General features: G+C 38.8%; 1 protein-coding gene across 1 annotated transcript; it reads left to right on the forward strand.

The window, feature by feature from the left end:
- The first annotated feature begins 2,436 nt into the window (after nt 1–2,436).
- Nucleotides 2,437–17,212, forward strand: LOC127102348 (uncharacterized). The gene is made up of 8 exons (XM_051039725.1): nt 2,437–4,116; nt 14,627–14,689; nt 14,779–14,838; nt 15,054–15,119; nt 15,208–15,267; nt 15,372–15,486; nt 17,000–17,095; nt 17,193–17,212. The coding sequence occupies exons 1-8, from the start codon at nt 2,437–2,439 to the stop codon at nt 17,210–17,212; spliced, it is 2,160 nt and encodes a 719-aa protein (XP_050895682.1).
- The last annotated feature ends 434 nt before the right edge of the window (nt 17,213–17,646 follow it).

Raw genomic sequence — 17,646 nt, forward strand, 5'->3', positions numbered from 1 at the left:
TATGAGCCGTACCTCCAGTGGATCAGAGCCAGAGCTATACAGTTGAAAATGCCATACCCACATCATGATCCTATCAAACCCGCTCCGTTGAAGACCCCCTACCTTCCGCTAGATGACAAAGAAGAACTCCAAGCCACCTTGGATAGGGTCGAGAAAGAGAGAGACGCTTGGAAGGATAAGGCCCAGGTGCTCGAAATGGAAAATGAAGAACTTCAGAGACAGTTAAAGGAGTAGAGTGGAGAAGATCGTGCAGGTAAACGTCCAAGGGTGCAAGAGGATTTATTTTCCTCAGGCACAACAGATTACTCCCAGATTCCACAGTCCTCAGGTGCATGGAAAGGTCTTGTAGACAGTTTGGTGAAGGAGAAAGCTTTTATGCAGAAGGCCTATGAAGAAAGAATTGAGAGACTTGAAGGACAACTCCTACTTGTTTATGCTCGTCCTGATGACACATGTCCTTAAATGGTTTTCTTGGTTGTATTTTGGGTTGATAACTTTGTATATTTTGATAAAAATGCTTAAAATGAAAATATTTGTTTTGTTATCAAAAATGTTTGCAATTCTATCTTTTCCTTCACTTAGAGTTCCTTGGAAAATCATTCATTTTGCATATCCATGCATCACGTGCATACAGGTTGTCTGTCTTGGTCCAGTCTTCTAACAATTGCTTCCCGCCAGCAGATCCATTTCAAGCTGACGCATAATTACAACACAAGAGCCAACTACAAAAGAAGAATGGAGATAACAGATAACGAGAACCGAGAATTGAAAGCTCAGGTTGACCGCCTTTCTGCTATGGTCGAGACATTGATAGCAAACCAAGCAGCCCAAGCTGCTCAACTTCAAACAGCACAAGCTCAGGTTGCCGAAGCATAAGATGCACAGATCCAGGCGCAAGCACAGGCAGCAGAGATGCGCAACCAAATGTTAACCGCCCGTCTACAAGCAGAGGAAGCCTAGGCTAGGGCTCAAGTTCATAATTCAGGACAGACTTCGGCACAGAATCAACCTCAAATTCAGAATCAGACAACAGCAGCACCCGTCACTACAGTCATCGCTTCAGAAATCAACGCTGTCCCAGTCACTTCTGTTACCATCACAGCATCCTGTCCTTGGGAAATACCCAGGGATCTTAATCAGGATAGATATCAACAAGAGTTCGTTCCACCAAATGCTCCTGTCTTCACTAATGTGCCTCCCGTTGTTCACTATACTCCTCACCTAGGAGAACCTATCTATCACGGCCCTACCCCAAGTGAGGATCCTGGTCTCAATGATAGAATGGATGAATTCCAGGATCAGTTAGCGGAATTACAAAAAGAGATAAAAGCTCTTCGTGGGAAAGAACTGTTTGGCAGAGATGTAAATGATATGTTTTTGGTTCGAGACGTAAGGATGCCAGCAAAATTTAAACTACCAGAATTTGAAAAGTACAAAGGAAGTTCTTTTCCACAGACCCATTTGGTTATGTACGTGCGAAAGATGTCAATGTACACCAACGACCAAAGGATGCTCATTCATTGTTTTCAAGACAGCCTTACCGGTGCAGCTTTACGCTGGTATATGGGATTAGACAGTTCTCAGATCAAGACTTTCAACGATTTAGGCGAGGCCTTTATCAAACATTACAAATACAACCTTGATAATGTGCCAGACCGAGATCAGTTGAGGTCCATGCAACAAAGAGAAAAGGAGACATTCCGTGAATACGCGCAAAGGTGGCGCGAAATTGCAGCACAGATTGTTCCACCTATGGAAGAAAAGGAGATGACGAAAGTGTTCTTAAAGACTCTTGATACTTTTTATTACGAGAGGATGATTGCAAGCGCTCCTACAGACTTTACTGACATGGTAAACATGGGAGTCCGTTTAGAGGAAGCAGTTCGAGAAGGGCGTCTAGTCAGAGAAGGAAGTTCATCTTCAAGCGGGGCAAAGAGGTACGACGGTTTTATGAAAAAGAAGGAACAAGAAACTAATGTTGTGTCCTATAATCATCCAAGAAGGATCAATTATCCTTACCATTCCCAACACCAACATATAGCAGCCGTGACTCCAGTAATCACTTCCGCTCCAGTTCAAGTCCAATACCCTCAGCAGCGTACCAACCGCTTCCAACAGAATACTCAGTATTAGCAACAACATCAACCTCAACAACATCAACATCAGTTACAACAACGTCCACCACAGCAGCAAAGAAGAACCAATTTTGATCCAATTCCAATGTCATATGCAGAATTGTATCCAGCTTTGATCACTAAAAACCTTGTGCAACCACGACCACGACCTCTTGTACCAGAAGTGCTACCTTGGTGGTACAAACCAGAGGTATCTTGTCCCTTTCATCAGAATGCTCCAGGTCATGACTTAGACAATTGTTTTGCTTTAAATTTGGAAGTACAGAAGTTGACAAGAGCAGGTATCCTGACCTTCAAGAACATGGGTCCCAATGTGAAGGACAATCCAATGCCAAGTCATGGTCCTTCATCAGTGAACAATATAGAAGTTTGTCTCAATGAACAACGTGTTACGAAAATAGAGGAGATTCGGCGGTCTTTGGTTGAAATTCATTTTGTTTTATGTGCTCATGGTCTATTCCAACATGACCACCAGATCTGTGGTACATGTTCGGTCAATTCAAGAGGTTGTAGGAAGATTCAATATGATTTGCAAGGCGTCCTTGATCAGGGTTTGATTCAGATTTCTAGACAAGTGAGTTCTCCAGAATCACAAGAACAAGAAGTGAATGTCATCATTCCTTGCTTCAACATTCTAGAGAAAGTAGAGATAGCTTATCATCCGAGGGAGCCGATGGTGATTTGCCCTCCGGGCCCAATGCCTTACACTTCAGATAAAGCGGTCCCCTACCGCTATGCAGCAACTATTATTGAGAACGGTAAAGAGGTCGAGATTAAAACCTTAGCCTCAGTTACCAATATCGCAGCAAATAGCCGAATGACGCGCAGTGGCCGCGTGTTCGCTCCGCCGGTTATCCCAAGTAGAAATGTTGAGAAAGATCCAGTAGTCGTGGTACCAGTGACAAGAGAAGCAGAAGGGCAAACAAGCAATTCAACCATTGACAAAGAAACAAATGAACTACTCAGAATTATCAAGCTCAGTGACTACAAAGTGGTAGATCAGTTGCTACAGACACCGTCAAAAATCTCGATCCTGTCCTTATTATTGAACTCAGCTGTCCACAGAGAAGCACTACTGAAGGTGCTTGATCAAGCCTTTGTAGAACAGGATATAACAGCAGAGCAGTTCAACAATGTTGTAGGCAGTATCACTTCGTGCAATGGCTTAGGCTTTTGTGATGAAGAACTGCCAGAAGAAGGAAAGAATCACAACTTCGCTCTCCATATCTCAGCCAATTGTCAAGGGGATTCTTTGTCTAATATCCTAATTGACACCGGTTCATCTCTGAATGTCATGCCCAAGTCTACCTTGTTGAAGCTAAAGTACAAAGGGGGGCAAATGCGGCACAGTGGAATTATTGTGAAGGCGTTCGATGGATCAAGAAAAACAGTCATTGGAGAAGTTGATTTTCCTATTGGTATTGGACCACACGTATTCCAGATCACTTTCCAGGTTATGGACATAGTGCCAGCTTATAGCTGTCTGCTCGGACGCCCATGGATTCATGAGGCGGGTGCCATTACATCCACGTTACACCAAAAGTTAAAGTTTGTCAAGAATGGGCAAATAGTGACGGTTAATGGGGAGCAGTCTATGCTGATTAGCCACCTTTCATCGTTTAGTGTGATAGAAGTAGACGAGACGGCTGTTGAAACTCCATTTCAGACCCTGACCATTGATGATCACAAGAAAAGTGAAGGTTCAATCGCGTCATTCAAAGACGCCCAGCAGATTGTCAAGACAGGTCCTACAGAAATATGGGGCAAGGTGATAGAGTTTCCAGAAAACGTTAACCATACAGGATTAGGCTTTGTTGGTGGAAAACAAGTGCAGACTTCAGTGGTGCGACCTTTCAAAGATATCTTTCACAGTGGTGGGTTTATCAACATGGTAGCAGTTGAAGAGGATACTTTTGAGAAAAAGACAGAAGACGAAGGCCCCAGATTTGTGACACCAGGAGTAGTTATGAAGAACTGGACCGTAGTTGACATCCCACATTGTGTCCACATATCAAAGTAATTAAGCTCGTCAGTTTTCAAAAATCTTCCGCTTTAGCCCAAAGCGCGAAGCATTAATTTTGTAAAATGGGCACTTTTGTCAAAAACGTACTATCAATGAAAAAGATCTTTTGTGTTCCCATACACTTGGGTCTTTTTATCTTTTCAGCCTTTTCGGAAAATGGTAACAAAAAAAAAACCTTAAAAAGAACACATTTTTGCATGTCATGGTCAGTCCTCTAAAAACAATTGTTTGTGCAGGTTACTTAAACCCGTTGAACACAATGACATCATGCCCTCTCCCAACTTTGAACATTCTGTATTCGAAGCTGAAGAGGAAGAGTGGGATGAGATTCCAGAAGAGGTCGCCCGCCAGCTTGAAAATGAAGAAGACACTATTCATCCATACAAGGAACCTTTGGAAACAATCAACTTGGGTTCGGAAGAAAATGTGAAAGAAGTCAAAATTGGAGCATTGTTATCCCCACAGGTCAAGGAGCAATTGATCAGCCTGTTGAAAGAGTATGTAGATGTATTTGCTTGGTCTTATCAAGATATGCCTGGTCTCGACACTGACATCGTAGAGCACAAGCTACCTTTGAAGCCAGAATGTCCACCGGTCAAACAGAAATTAAGAAGAACACATCCAGATATGGCCGTCAAGATTAAAGAAGAAGTTCTGAAGCAAATAGATGCTGGTTTTCTTGCCACTTCAGTGTATCCAGAGTGGATAGCAAATATTGTGCCAGTTCCTAAGAAGGACGGGAAGGTACGAATGTGTGTCGACTATCGTGACTTAAATAGAACAAGCCCAAAGGATGATTTCCCCCTGCCTCACATTGACATGTTGGTAGACAATACAGCAAAGTTTGACATATTCTCCTTCATGGACGGATTCTCCTGGTATAACCAGATCAAAATGGCTCCCGAAGACATGGAAAAAACTACCTTCATAACACCATGGGGAACATTCTGTTATCAAGTAATGCCGTTTGGGTTGAAGAACGCAGGTGCTACTTACCAGCGAGCCATGACAACGCTCTTTCACGACATGATGCACAAAGAGATTGAGGTTTATGTGGATGACATGATCGCGAAGTCTCGTTCAGAAGAAGGTCACTTAGTAGATCTATTGAAGCTGTTTCAACGATTGAGGAAGTTCCGTCTTCGCCTCAATCCGAACAAATGCACATTTGGCGTCAGGTCAGGTAAACTCTTGGGCTTCATTGTCAGCCAAAAAGGCATTGAAGTTGATCCAGATAAAGTAAAAGCTATCCAAGAGATGCCCGCACCAAAAACAGAAAGGCAAGTGAGAGGTTTTCTAGGACGATTGAACTACATATCCCGGTTTATTTCTCACATGACTGCCACTTGTGAACCTATCTTCAAATTGCTGAGAAAGAGTCAGAATTGTGTTTGGACAGAGGATTGTCAGAAAGCATTTGACAGTATCAAAGAGTACCTCATGGAGCCTCCTATCTTGTTACCACCTGTTGCTGGAAGACCGTTGGTTATGTATTTGACAGTGCTTGAGAATTCTATGGGCTGTATTCTGGGTCAACAAGACGAAACTGGAAAGAAAGAGCATGCCATTTACTACTTAAGCAAGAAATTTACTGACTGTGAATCACGATACTCCTTACTCGAGAAGACATGTTGTGCATTGGCTTGGGCTGCTAAGAGATTGAGGCAGTATATGTTAAGTCACACCACTTGGTTGATATCCAAAATGGATCCAATCAAGTACATTTTTGAGAAGCCTGCACTCACTGATAAGATTGCAAGATGGCAGATGTTGTTATCAGAATACGACATTGAGTATCATACCCAGAACGCTATCAAGAGCAGTGTGTTGGCTGAGTACCTTGCTCACCAACCCATTGAAGATCACGATGATAATGAGGATGAGTTTCCTGATGAAGATGTCATGTTCCTAAAATCTAGAGATTGTAAAGAGCCACTTCCTGAAAAAGGACCTGAACCAGATTCTCAATGGAGTTTAGTATTTGATGGAGCTTCCAACGTTTATGGACATGGAGTAGGTGCAGTCATTATCACTCCAGAAGGTTCTCATATTCCTTTCACGGCAAGAATTTGCTTTGAATGTACAAACAACATTGCTGAATATGAAGCCTGTATCATGGGTCTTGAAGCCATTGACCTCCGCATCAAAAATCTTACTGTTTATGGTGACTCAGCGTTAGTTATCAATCAGATCAAAGGAGAACGGGAAACACGCCACCCTGGCTTGATCCCATACAAAGACTATGCAAGAAGATTGTTGACTTTCTTCACCAAGGTTGAATTGCATCACATTCCTCGGGATGAGAATCATATGGCGGATGCTCTAGCTACGTTGTCTTCAATGTATCAAGTGGGTTTTCCAAACGAAGTACCCAGAATTGTGATCAAGCGACTTGATAGACCAGCACATGTGTTTACAGCTGAGGCCAGTTTTGATGATAAACCATGGTACCACGATATCAAGCATTTCCTTCAGACTCAGGAGTATCCTCTTGGAGCAACAGAAAAAGATAAAAAGACTTTGAGAAGATTGTCAGGCAGTTTCTTCCTTAATCAGAATGTGCTCTATAAGAGGAATTATGACATGGTCTTACTCAGATGTGTTGACAAAAAGGAAGCAGAAATGTTGATGAAAGAAGTTCACGAAGGGTCCTTTGGTACTCATGCAAACGGCCACTCTATGTCAAGAAAGATGTTGAGAGCTGGTTACTACTGGTTGACCATGGAATCAGATTGCTACAAATTTGTAAAGAAGTGTCACAAATGTCAGATCTACGCTGATAAGGTTCATGTACCACCAACCTTTTTGAATGTGATTTCTGCTCCTTGGCCATTCTCAATGTGGGGCATTGACATGATCGGTATGATTGAACCCAAAGCTTCCAACGGACACCGTTTCATTCTCGTGGCAATTGATTACTTCACCAAATGGGTGGAAGCAGCTTCGTATGCAAAGGTGACAAAGCAAGTGGTGGTCAGATTCATCAAAAATAATCTCATTTCCCGATATGGCATTCCAAACAAGATCATCACTGACAATGGCTCCAATCTGAACAACAAAATGATGGATGAATTATGTGAAAGTTTCAGGATCGAGCATCACAACTCTTCTCCTTACCGTCCCAAGATGAATGGGGCAGTTGAAGCTGCAAATAAGAATATCAAGAAGATCATTCAAAAGATGGTTGTTACCTACAAAGGTTGGCATGAAATGTTGCCTTTTGCACTACACGGATATAGAACATCAATTCGTACTTCAACTGGGGCAACCCCATTTTCACTTGTATACGGTATGGAAGTTGTGTTACCGATAGAGGTTGAAATTCCATCAATGAGGATACTAATGGAAACTCAGTTGTCAGAGGCTGAATGGTGTCAAAGAAGATACGATCAGTTGAATTTGATTGAAGAAAAAAGAATGACTGCCTTGTGCCATGGACAGTTATATCAAAAGAGAATGAAGTAGGCATTTGATAGGAAGGTTAAGCCGAGAGAATTCAAAGAGGGTGACCTTGTGCTCAAGAAGATGATACTATTTCACAATGATTCTAGGGGCAAGTGGACTCCTAACTATGAAGGACCCTATGTTGTCAAGAAAGCCTTCTCAGGCGGTGCTTTAATTCTTACAAACATGGATGGTGAAGAGCTTCCACGTCCCGTGAATACAGATGCAGTCAAGAAATACTTCGCCTAAAAAATGAAAAGAACAGCTCGCTAAGTTGAAAAACCGAAAGGGCGGCTTAGGCAAAAATGAGCGTCTCGGTGGACTGAAAACCTGAAAGGGCGGTCCAAGCAAAAATTAGAGACATAAAAAAACAAAGAGAATATTATCCCGGTAGATTGAAAACCCGAAAGGGCAATCTAGGCAAAAGTTAGGGATTTCAGGCAAGTAACTGCATAACAGAGATAAGATCATTGAAGTATCAGAATATTTTCAACAGTTCTCCAACTTTCTCAAGGCTGCAATACAGGTCAAAAGTGGAAGAGAGAATGATGTCATTGTAGTTCAACGTACCATTTTTCCACGAAATTACCATTTTCCAATTTGTAAAGATCTATGGAATCACGCTGTTGGCTGATTACCATCCTATCAAATCAATTTGAGCCTTTCTATATTTCTTGGCACTCTTAATTTTCATTTCAATTTACGAAAGTTCTTTTACTTTGACAGATATGTTTTGAAACAAAAGTTTTGAATTAAAAACAGTTTTTGAAAAATATAAAGATTATTTATTTTGATTTGTGGACATCAATAAAAGGATTGAGACATGTGGTCCCAGTAATTCTGAAATCATGTGATTCCAACTAGACATGTTCATGTTACTATCCTTATATGTATATGATGAAAAAATCTCCACAGGTGTCTTGGCAGTAATATTTCTCCAGCAGAGGTTGTGATTCTGGATATCCCCAGCTATGCTTCCTAGTTTTCCTCAAGAGATCATGCAAGAAATATTTCAAGAAGTTTATTCCCTTCACTTGGGGCATGAAGACTCCCTAGTTAATTGATCATGAAGACTCCCCAGTTAATTGATCATGAAGACTCCCCAGTTAATTGATCATGAAGACTCCCCGGTTAATTGATCATGAAGACTTTGATCCAGGTTTTAAGTTACAAATTTGGCCTATGGGATTACTACAGGTATTTCCCCAGTAATTTATTAAGGAGGGATCAGCAATGTCCCCAGCAGAGGATGAAAAGGAAGATTTGATTTCCTTGAGCAGGAGTAATACAGAGGTCTCCATCCCTCAGCGAGTGAAGAAAGTTGATATTCAGAAACTACAGGGAATCTCCTGTTGTTCTCTGTCCATTCAATAGAAGGATATGTCTCCTCCTCAGTAATGTTTTGTAGTAAAAGAAGAGTGTGTTATGCATTTTAAGCAAATTCAAGAATTGCAGGATTTCTCCTGAATTCTCATTTATATTCAAAGGTCAGACATCACTGTTCCCCGGCAGAGTCTCCTAGAGGAAAGATCTCGTAACCAGATATCAGACACCATAATCCCCTGCAGAGTCTTCAGATACAGAAAGTCTCCATGATAATTAAAGAAAAAAAATCAAGGATAAATTTCCCCTATATTCTTATTCCCTGGAAAGATACCACCTATCCTCAGCGGACTTTATCCCCAGCGGAGTCTTCCAGAAGAATAATCCCTTCTGCATTATCAGCAAATTCGAGAATTGCAGGACTTCTCTTACAATATCATCTTATTTCCAGAGGATAACACCTTGTATCCCCAGCGGAGTCCTCAGAAAGGTCCAATCCTCATATACCTCACAAATTCAAGAACCACAGGGAATCTCCTGCATTTTTGAAGTAGAAGGCATCTCCATTCTTCTACGGAATCCTCAGCAGAGACAGACTTTTAAAGAAACCTGGATATGGTGCTCTTGTACCAATTCCCCAGCAAGTCTTTGTACTACTCCCCAGCGAGTCTCAGTGCAAATCTCCAGCAAGTCCTTATGCAGCTGTTAACATTTTCAGTTATTCCTAGTTTTGTCTGTCCATCATGCATTCATTACTAAATATTCATGCATATCTATGACATATCATGCTTGCATTCATATGCACCTTGTTTCCTTGTTTATATTGTGGGTTGAGTCAATCTCTCCATATAGAGTATCCTCATAAGCAGCAAAATACCTTTTATTGGTCATGTTCCCCACAGAGATCTATGCCTCGTGGAAGATGGTTGTTTTAGTTGTAAATCCTGATGAGTTCATTCCTCTTCAGTTGAAGTCTTGTTTGACCGTTTCATTCTAGTTCTATCCTAGTTTGAACCTCGTGTCTCCAGATAAAGCTCAGAAATTGCCAGTAAAAGAAGGCAACAATATAGTCTTTGTGACTCTCATTCAGTAAAACAGACATGAGAGATATTGTGTCCAAGTCCTTTATACCTTCATCTTTGAGTTGGTACCCATTACAAACTTGAGTTACCTACATCCATGAGTGGTAACCTTTGTTATCCCTCGGATAAATTAATTACTATCTCCATCTATGAGTTGATAACATCCTCACACAAAGTTCCATGGTTCTACCTGCAACTTTGAGCTGGTAGCGTGCTTTCGTCTTTGAGTTTAGCACAGATTCCTTTTGATTCCACCTTCGTCTTTGAGTTGGTGAAGTACCTACACTTTTGAGCTGGTAATATGCATTCATCTTTGAGTTAGCAAGATTTCTTTTGATTCCACCTTCGTATTTGAGTTGGTGAAGTACCGTCATCTATGAGCTGGTAGTGTGCATTCATCTTTGAGCTTGCACAGGTTTCTTTTGATTCCATCTTCGTCTTTGAGTTGATGGAATGCCTTCATCTATGAGTTAGGTACACTTTATCCTGTTACCTTCATCTTTGAGCTGGTAACGTGCTTTCGTCTTTGAGTCAGCACAATTTTCTTATGTTTCCATCTCCGTCTTTGAGTTGATGGAGTACCTTCATCTATGATTTAGGTACATAGTGAGCCCTCATCTATGAGCTGGTAGTATGCATTCATCTTTGAGTTCGCACATTTTCCTGTGATTCCATCTTCGTCTTTGAGTTGATGGAGTACCTTCATCTATGAGTAGGGTATGTTTGATCCTTGTTGAACTGATAGTGTGCTTTCATCTTTGAGTTTGCACAGATAACTTCTGATTCCATCTTCGTCTTTGAGTTGATGGAGTACCTTCATCTATGAGTTAGGTACATTTTGTCCTTCCACCGTCATCTTTGAGTCGGTAATGATAAACATCTCCAGGAGAATATGTTCTAAATTCTTTTAAACACCTTTGTCAATGAATCGGTGGTTGCCTTCAACTTTGAGTCGGCATTTCTCTGTCTACCTCATCAATGAGTTGGTAGTGTGCATTCAACTGTAAGTCTGCACAATGATCCTTAGATCTGATTCTTCATCTACACCATCATCAATGAGTTGGAATTTGATTTCCCTAGCAGTGTTATTATCAATCTTTTGAAGCTTGCCTTCAACTTTGAGTTGGCATGTCCTGTTTACCTCATCAATGAGTGGGTAGTGAGCTGTCAACCGTGAGTTAACGCAGTTCGATTCTTATTATGCCCTTGTTATACCTTCATCCTTGAGTTGGTATTCATCTTTTCTGTTACCTCCATCTTTGAGTTGGTAATGTACTGTCACATCAGTACTCTTGTTATATTGATCTTTTCCCACTTTCATCTATGAGATAGTGATGTATCGTCAACATTGAGTCGATATCTCTTTTCCTCCTATTTTCCATCTATGAATAGGTAGTGAATCTTCCCCAGCTGAGTATTCTCAGTGTTTACCTTCATGCATTGAGTCGGTGTATGTCCTTCCCCAGTAGAGTTTGCACTCCTGTGTCTCTGTGTCTGTCTGTCTTTTGCATCATGCATACATGCATTTGCGGTCAAATTTTGTGGCGTTTGTCATATTTAATTACCTTACGCCATTCGATAGCCTCCGGCTATCTAGCCTAAGTTAATTAAATAGGGGCATCTGTCGCACCCCAAAATTTGACTTTGGCTTTGTTGACCATATCCTGATTAATCTCGTTGTCTCGTATTCATCTCAATTTCTTAAACTTCGCATGACAACTGGTTTGATTAGGTTTTGTGTGTTTTCGTTGCTTACCGCGTTGTATTTCGTTGTTTTAGCAAAACCTGGCCGATATCGTTGCCTCGTATTTATCTCGCTTATCTCTTTTGTGCGTGGCATCGCTTCGATTAGGTTTTGTGCGTTTTTATCTATTTAATTGTTTGTTTGTCGGTATTTTGACTGTATTTCGAATATATTAGGGTTTTCGTATTGTCCGATTATTTGTGATTGTGTTTGTCAGCGTTTTCGTGATGTCGTGTTGATTTTATTATTGCCTAGGTTTGTTTATTTAATTACGTGTCGTGCCGTGTGTTTTAATCGAGTCCGGTAGTGTCGTGTTGTTGATTTTACTGGTTTACTGGTTTTTATCAATTTGTCTGGTTTGCTGTGAAATTGTCATCGTTTTTATCGCGTTCGTGTCGCTCGATTTTTATCGTGTTTTAATCGTGTGCCGTTTATTATTTGTGTTTAGTATTTAATTGTGTTTAGATATTAATTAGGTTTAATTAGTTTAATTATAGTTTATATTATTATTATTATTATTATTATTATTAATATATAAGTTTATATATTATTATTTGTTAGATATTTTGGTAGAAAACCTTCACCTTAAGTTACGTTTACACCGCCATAGTTGCTTTTGGACATAATATATATATTAAGTGTTAACATATAAGAGAGGGGGGAGATATCAGTAAGTAAGAAAGGAGTGGCGGTAAAGATCAGTAGAAAAAATAGAGAATACCAGAAAAATTTCCAAAGCCATCGCTTTCACCTTGTTCATCACTTGTTCTTCATTTTCGGTAACCCAAAATCGTCCCGATTATCCACCGAAATTCAGAACCGACAACATATCCGTGAAGTTCGTCGAGTCCAGGTCACAAATATCCAAGGTTCATTTCATTCCGGCGTCGTTTCACCGATCAAAAGTGACGTTGAAGTCAGGTACTCGCGAAGGTAGCCAGCAGTGCGTCGGTGACGGTTTCCAGCTTTCGGTCGATCATTTGGACGATCAGAAGTTCATCCTCTTCACACAAGGTGAGGTTCTTCACTTATCTCTGAAATCGGCAAAGTTCCGGCTTGCCGACATGTGTTTTAATATATTATTTATCTATATATATATATATATATATATATATATATATATATATATATATATATATATATATATATATATATTATTTTTGGTCTATTATATATTATTTGTCTAAATATATATATATTATTTTTGTCTACTATATATTTATTGTCTAAAATATAAATATAAATATATATATATATATATATATATATATATATATATATATATATATATATATATATATATATATATTACTTTTGTTTACTAAATATTGTTTATCTTTTATTATTATTTTGCATATATGTTTTATTTAAATGTTAGTTAAATTAATTATTTGTTTAAATGTTTATTTATATCAAATGTTTATTTTGTCTAAAGTAAATGTTTATATTATTTTTTTATATTTGTTTATGTTGTTACTAACCGTTTCGTTTCAGTTTCAGCTCGATTAACTCCACTAACTATTCGTAATACTAACTATTCATAGCTAACTGTGCTGTAATAATTTACTTTCTCGCATTTTTTAATATTTTTTGTATTGTGTGTTTAATTGTATTGTTCACGTTTTATGTTAAAAATCGAAAAATCCAAAAAGAGAAACCCGATGCGATTCCAACGGTCGCCGTTTAAGAAACTCTTTTCACACACTCATAAGCTTACTCTTGGGCTTTCCTGTAATGAGCCCATTTATTTATTTCTTTAGGGTTTAGGCTCGTTCAAATCTAAAATCAACAAAACAGACTTTCCCCTTTTCTTTTGGGAGAACTACGTGGATTCTGATTTCTCCATTGCACCTTGGAGATACGTAGGCATGAAGTCTACGACTTTATCGAGTCCAAAAATAATAAAATCCAGTTCTTTTCTCATCTCCCCAATCAAACGATCATGCGAAAAAAGCAAAGCATTCACATAAACATAAGCAAAAAGGTTCCTGTGGAGTACCACAGATGTAGAGGGTGCTAATACCTTCCCTTTGCATAACCAACCCCCAAACCCGTAACTCTAAAGGGATTTATCGTTATTTTTCCCTTCCTCTTTTTGGATAAAATAAAAGACGGTGGCGACTCTTGCATTTAAAATATTTTTCAAACGGGTTAAGTTCAATCAATACTTAATCTCGTGAAAAATCCCGCCGCGACACAAGGAAGTCTATATTCCTAGGATATAAACCTAGTATGAAAGCACTACGCCAAAAACTGGAATAGACAGCGCACCTTAGAGGGCGCTTTATTACAAAAGCGCACTCTAAAGTGAAGCGAAAAAATAAGGAGCGAACAACTGGAATAGACAGCACACTTTAGAGGGCGCTTTTGTAATAAAGCGCCCTCTAAGGTGAAGCGAAAAAATAAGGAGGAGATAGAGGGACAACAATACAGGGCGCTTTTAAAAAAGCGCTCTATAAGTCCATGTGCATTTCCAGTTTATAAAGCGCTTTTGGAAAGCCTTAGAGAGCGCTTTCATAAGCGCCCTCTTAGGCCCCCTTTAGAGGGCGCTTTTTTTCCACAAGCGCCCTCTAAGGTCCCCTTTAGTAAACATTAAAATTATAACATACTGCACGTTTTGTTATTTCACTCTCTGTTATTTTCGTTCTTTTTCACGTTAGGGTTCTCACTGCTACGATTTTCGCTACTTCTAAGGCGTTCTCCTTCCACCTCTGTTAGATCTACGACGTTTCCTCCTTCTATTAATTCGTTGTTAGCTGTTCGATGTAGCAACATTTGGAGTCGGTGTTGTTCAGGTTCGACCAAAAGGAAACTAAATTTGTAACGTTCCAAATTTATCAGACCATAATCTGAACAATATTTACATGTCATTTAGGTTCTTGCTAGGATTTTAACTTTGTGGTTAGCAGACAAATCTGGTCGCCGGCTTTTACTTATTGTGAGTCTGAGCTTTTTCGATAATTTTTGCATTCACATTACTATTTGTTTGGAGGGTAATAAGAGATTAATCAAAATCTCCTATTGCAGGTTTCTTCATCTGCAATGACTTTGAGTCTTTTGGTTGTTTCAATATCATTCTACTTGAAGGTAATAATAATTTTTTTGTTTGTTGTATTTTTTGAACATTTTTTTTGTTTATTTTTATATATACATAATACATTAACTAGATATTACACATGCATTCATGCATAAATGTTCAGAAATTTGTAACACAGATTCACAGGATTATATATCAGTAAATTCTTCTTTATATTTTTGGTTTTTTATATGGATAATATATTTTATGTTGAATTTGCTCTCAGGAATATATATCACCAGATTCTGATTTATATGCGACATTGAGCCTCGTATCGGTGGCTAGAGTTGTGGTGTGTAAATACAACTTTATTACACAAATGATGGTTTCTATTGTTTGTTTCCCTAACTTCATTATTATAAACTTTCAATTTCTTTCAGGTCATGGTTATTGCATTCTCTCTGGGATTAGGAGCAATGCCATGGATTATAATGCCTGAGGTACAATTTTCTTCAATAATAATATGCATGACAACCCTATATGAACAAACCTTTGTTGTAATATAATGTGATAGTTGATGTGTTGAATATATTTTACATAATAGATTCTTCCGATTAACATCAAAGGCCTAGCTGGAAGTTTTGCAACACTTGCCAATTGGTTCTTTTCCTGGTTGGTTACATTAACAGCAAATTTGCTCTTGGATTGGAGTTCGGGAGGTTTGTGTGCATTGCCTATGTTAATTTTCTATAAATATCTATTGTTTCTAACCAGAAGCTTCCTATGTTTTTATCAGGAACCTTCACAATATATACTGCAGTGTGTGTTTTCACAGCAGGATTTGTTGCCATTTGGATCCCCGAGACAAAGGGAAAAACTCTTGAAGAAATACAACAGTTTTTCAGATGAAGTTTCCTTTCGAGTAGCACTTCAGCTAGTGTTCACTCATGTATTCACATTCATATTTTTTTTCTGAATCAACTCAATTCATTTTTGTGCTCTTTGGTCTTGTTAAATATGAAAAATACCAAAACAGTGTGATTTTCTAATCTAGCAGCATACTTGCATTTTTGTTGTAATTGATTGATTATAAACAAATAAATGAAAGAGAGTGGTTATTATACATTTCAATTAGAGTAGCAGTGGTTTCGGTTCATGACATTTCAAATAGCAAGAGGATCATATAAACAATAAGCATATATCAGTATTTGTATTTTAATATTATAAAAGCATAAAAAGAACCTTTAGTTGCTCTTGTGAATTATAACAAGCAGCTGTATGTCATTTTCTTCTGGTTACCTCTTGTGGCTGCAACATAACCTGAAATGAGAATATGGTCACAGAGACATGTGATGCATGTAAATGTTAAATAACCACCCACTTTAGAGGGCACTTTCCAAAATAAGCGCCCTCTAAACCCTTTAAATTTCCACTTTAGAAGCGCCCTCTAAACCCTTAAAGGTTTCCACTTTAGAGGGCGCTTTCCAGTAAAAGCGCCCTCTAAACCCTTAAAAGTTTCCACTTTAGAGGGCGCTTTCTTTAAAAAGCGCCCTCTAAAGTGGCCCTTAAAGGGCTTAAAGAGCCACTTTAGAGAGCGCTTTCACCAGGAAAAAAAACGCTGTCTTTACCTATGCCAGTGCCAGATTAGAGGGCGATTTAAAGCGCTATTATAGGCCAAAAAAAGCGCCCTCTTTTCCCTTATTTGGCGTAGTGAAGGTTATGTCTTGCTTGATTTTCATACCAATGAACTATTTGTGTCTATAAATATTATATTCCATGAACACATTCAACCTTACAATTCCATAAACTCATCACCAATCACTTCATGGTCCTATTTTCCATCCATAACTGACAAACATGTTTCTTCATACCAAGTCAATCCCAATACATTAGACTAACCTAACCTTGATCCTACTGTATTTGACCAAATTTACCCCATTTAAGAGTATAACACACACATTGAACCTGATCCTCTCACCATACACAATTCTTCCATAAATGACTCTCCAATAGATACTACCTTACCTCCTGCTTCCCACACCACTGACCAACCAATTCCACTAACCATAGTTTCTTCAAGAGTGAGTCATCATCCCTCTTATTTGCAAGACTACATTTGCAATTCTTTTTCTACATCAACTCAATCTTCAAAAGGTACTCTGTATCCTTTGTCAAAAATCATTTCACAAAAAAAAAATTCTCCTTCGCATTCTCATTATGCGTTGTCCTTAGTATCTCATACTAAACCCAAAACCAATGCTGAAGAATCTAAGAATGAGTGTTGGAAGCAATATATGCAGCTTGAACTTCTAGCTCTTGAGAAGACTGGTACATGGAAGATTGTGGACCTACCACCTGATGTTACACCAATTGGTTGTAGATAGATTTACAAAATTAAGTATTTAGCTAATGGTTCCATTGACAGATTTAAAGTACAATAGGTAGCCAAGGGTTATAATCAGATGAAATGTCTTGATTATTTTGATATTTATTCACCGGTTGTTAAACTTACAATTGTCAAAATCATCGCAGCTTTGGCTTCATGGAAGAAATGAAATTTACATCAACTATATGTAAATAATGCCTTTTTTCACGATGATGTATACATGATCATTCCACCAGGTGTATCTGCCGCTAAGCCTAACCAAGTGTGTAAGCTTGTTAAATCCATTTATGGGCTTAAACATGCTAGCACGAGATGGTATGAAAGTCTCACATCATTCCTCATTGAACATCACTATAAGCAATCTACTTCAAATTATTCTATATTTGTGAAAAATGAAGCACCATCCCTCACAATCTTGTTAGTATATGTTGATGATGTAATTCTAGCAGGTAGTGATTTTAATGAGTTAAATTTAGTCAAGATGGAATTGGAT

This window comes from Lathyrus oleraceus, chromosome 7 (assembly GCF_024323335.1).
Source record: "Lathyrus oleraceus cultivar Zhongwan6 chromosome 7, CAAS_Psat_ZW6_1.0, whole genome shotgun sequence".
NCBI lineage: Eukaryota > Viridiplantae > Streptophyta > Magnoliopsida > Fabales > Fabaceae > Lathyrus > Lathyrus oleraceus.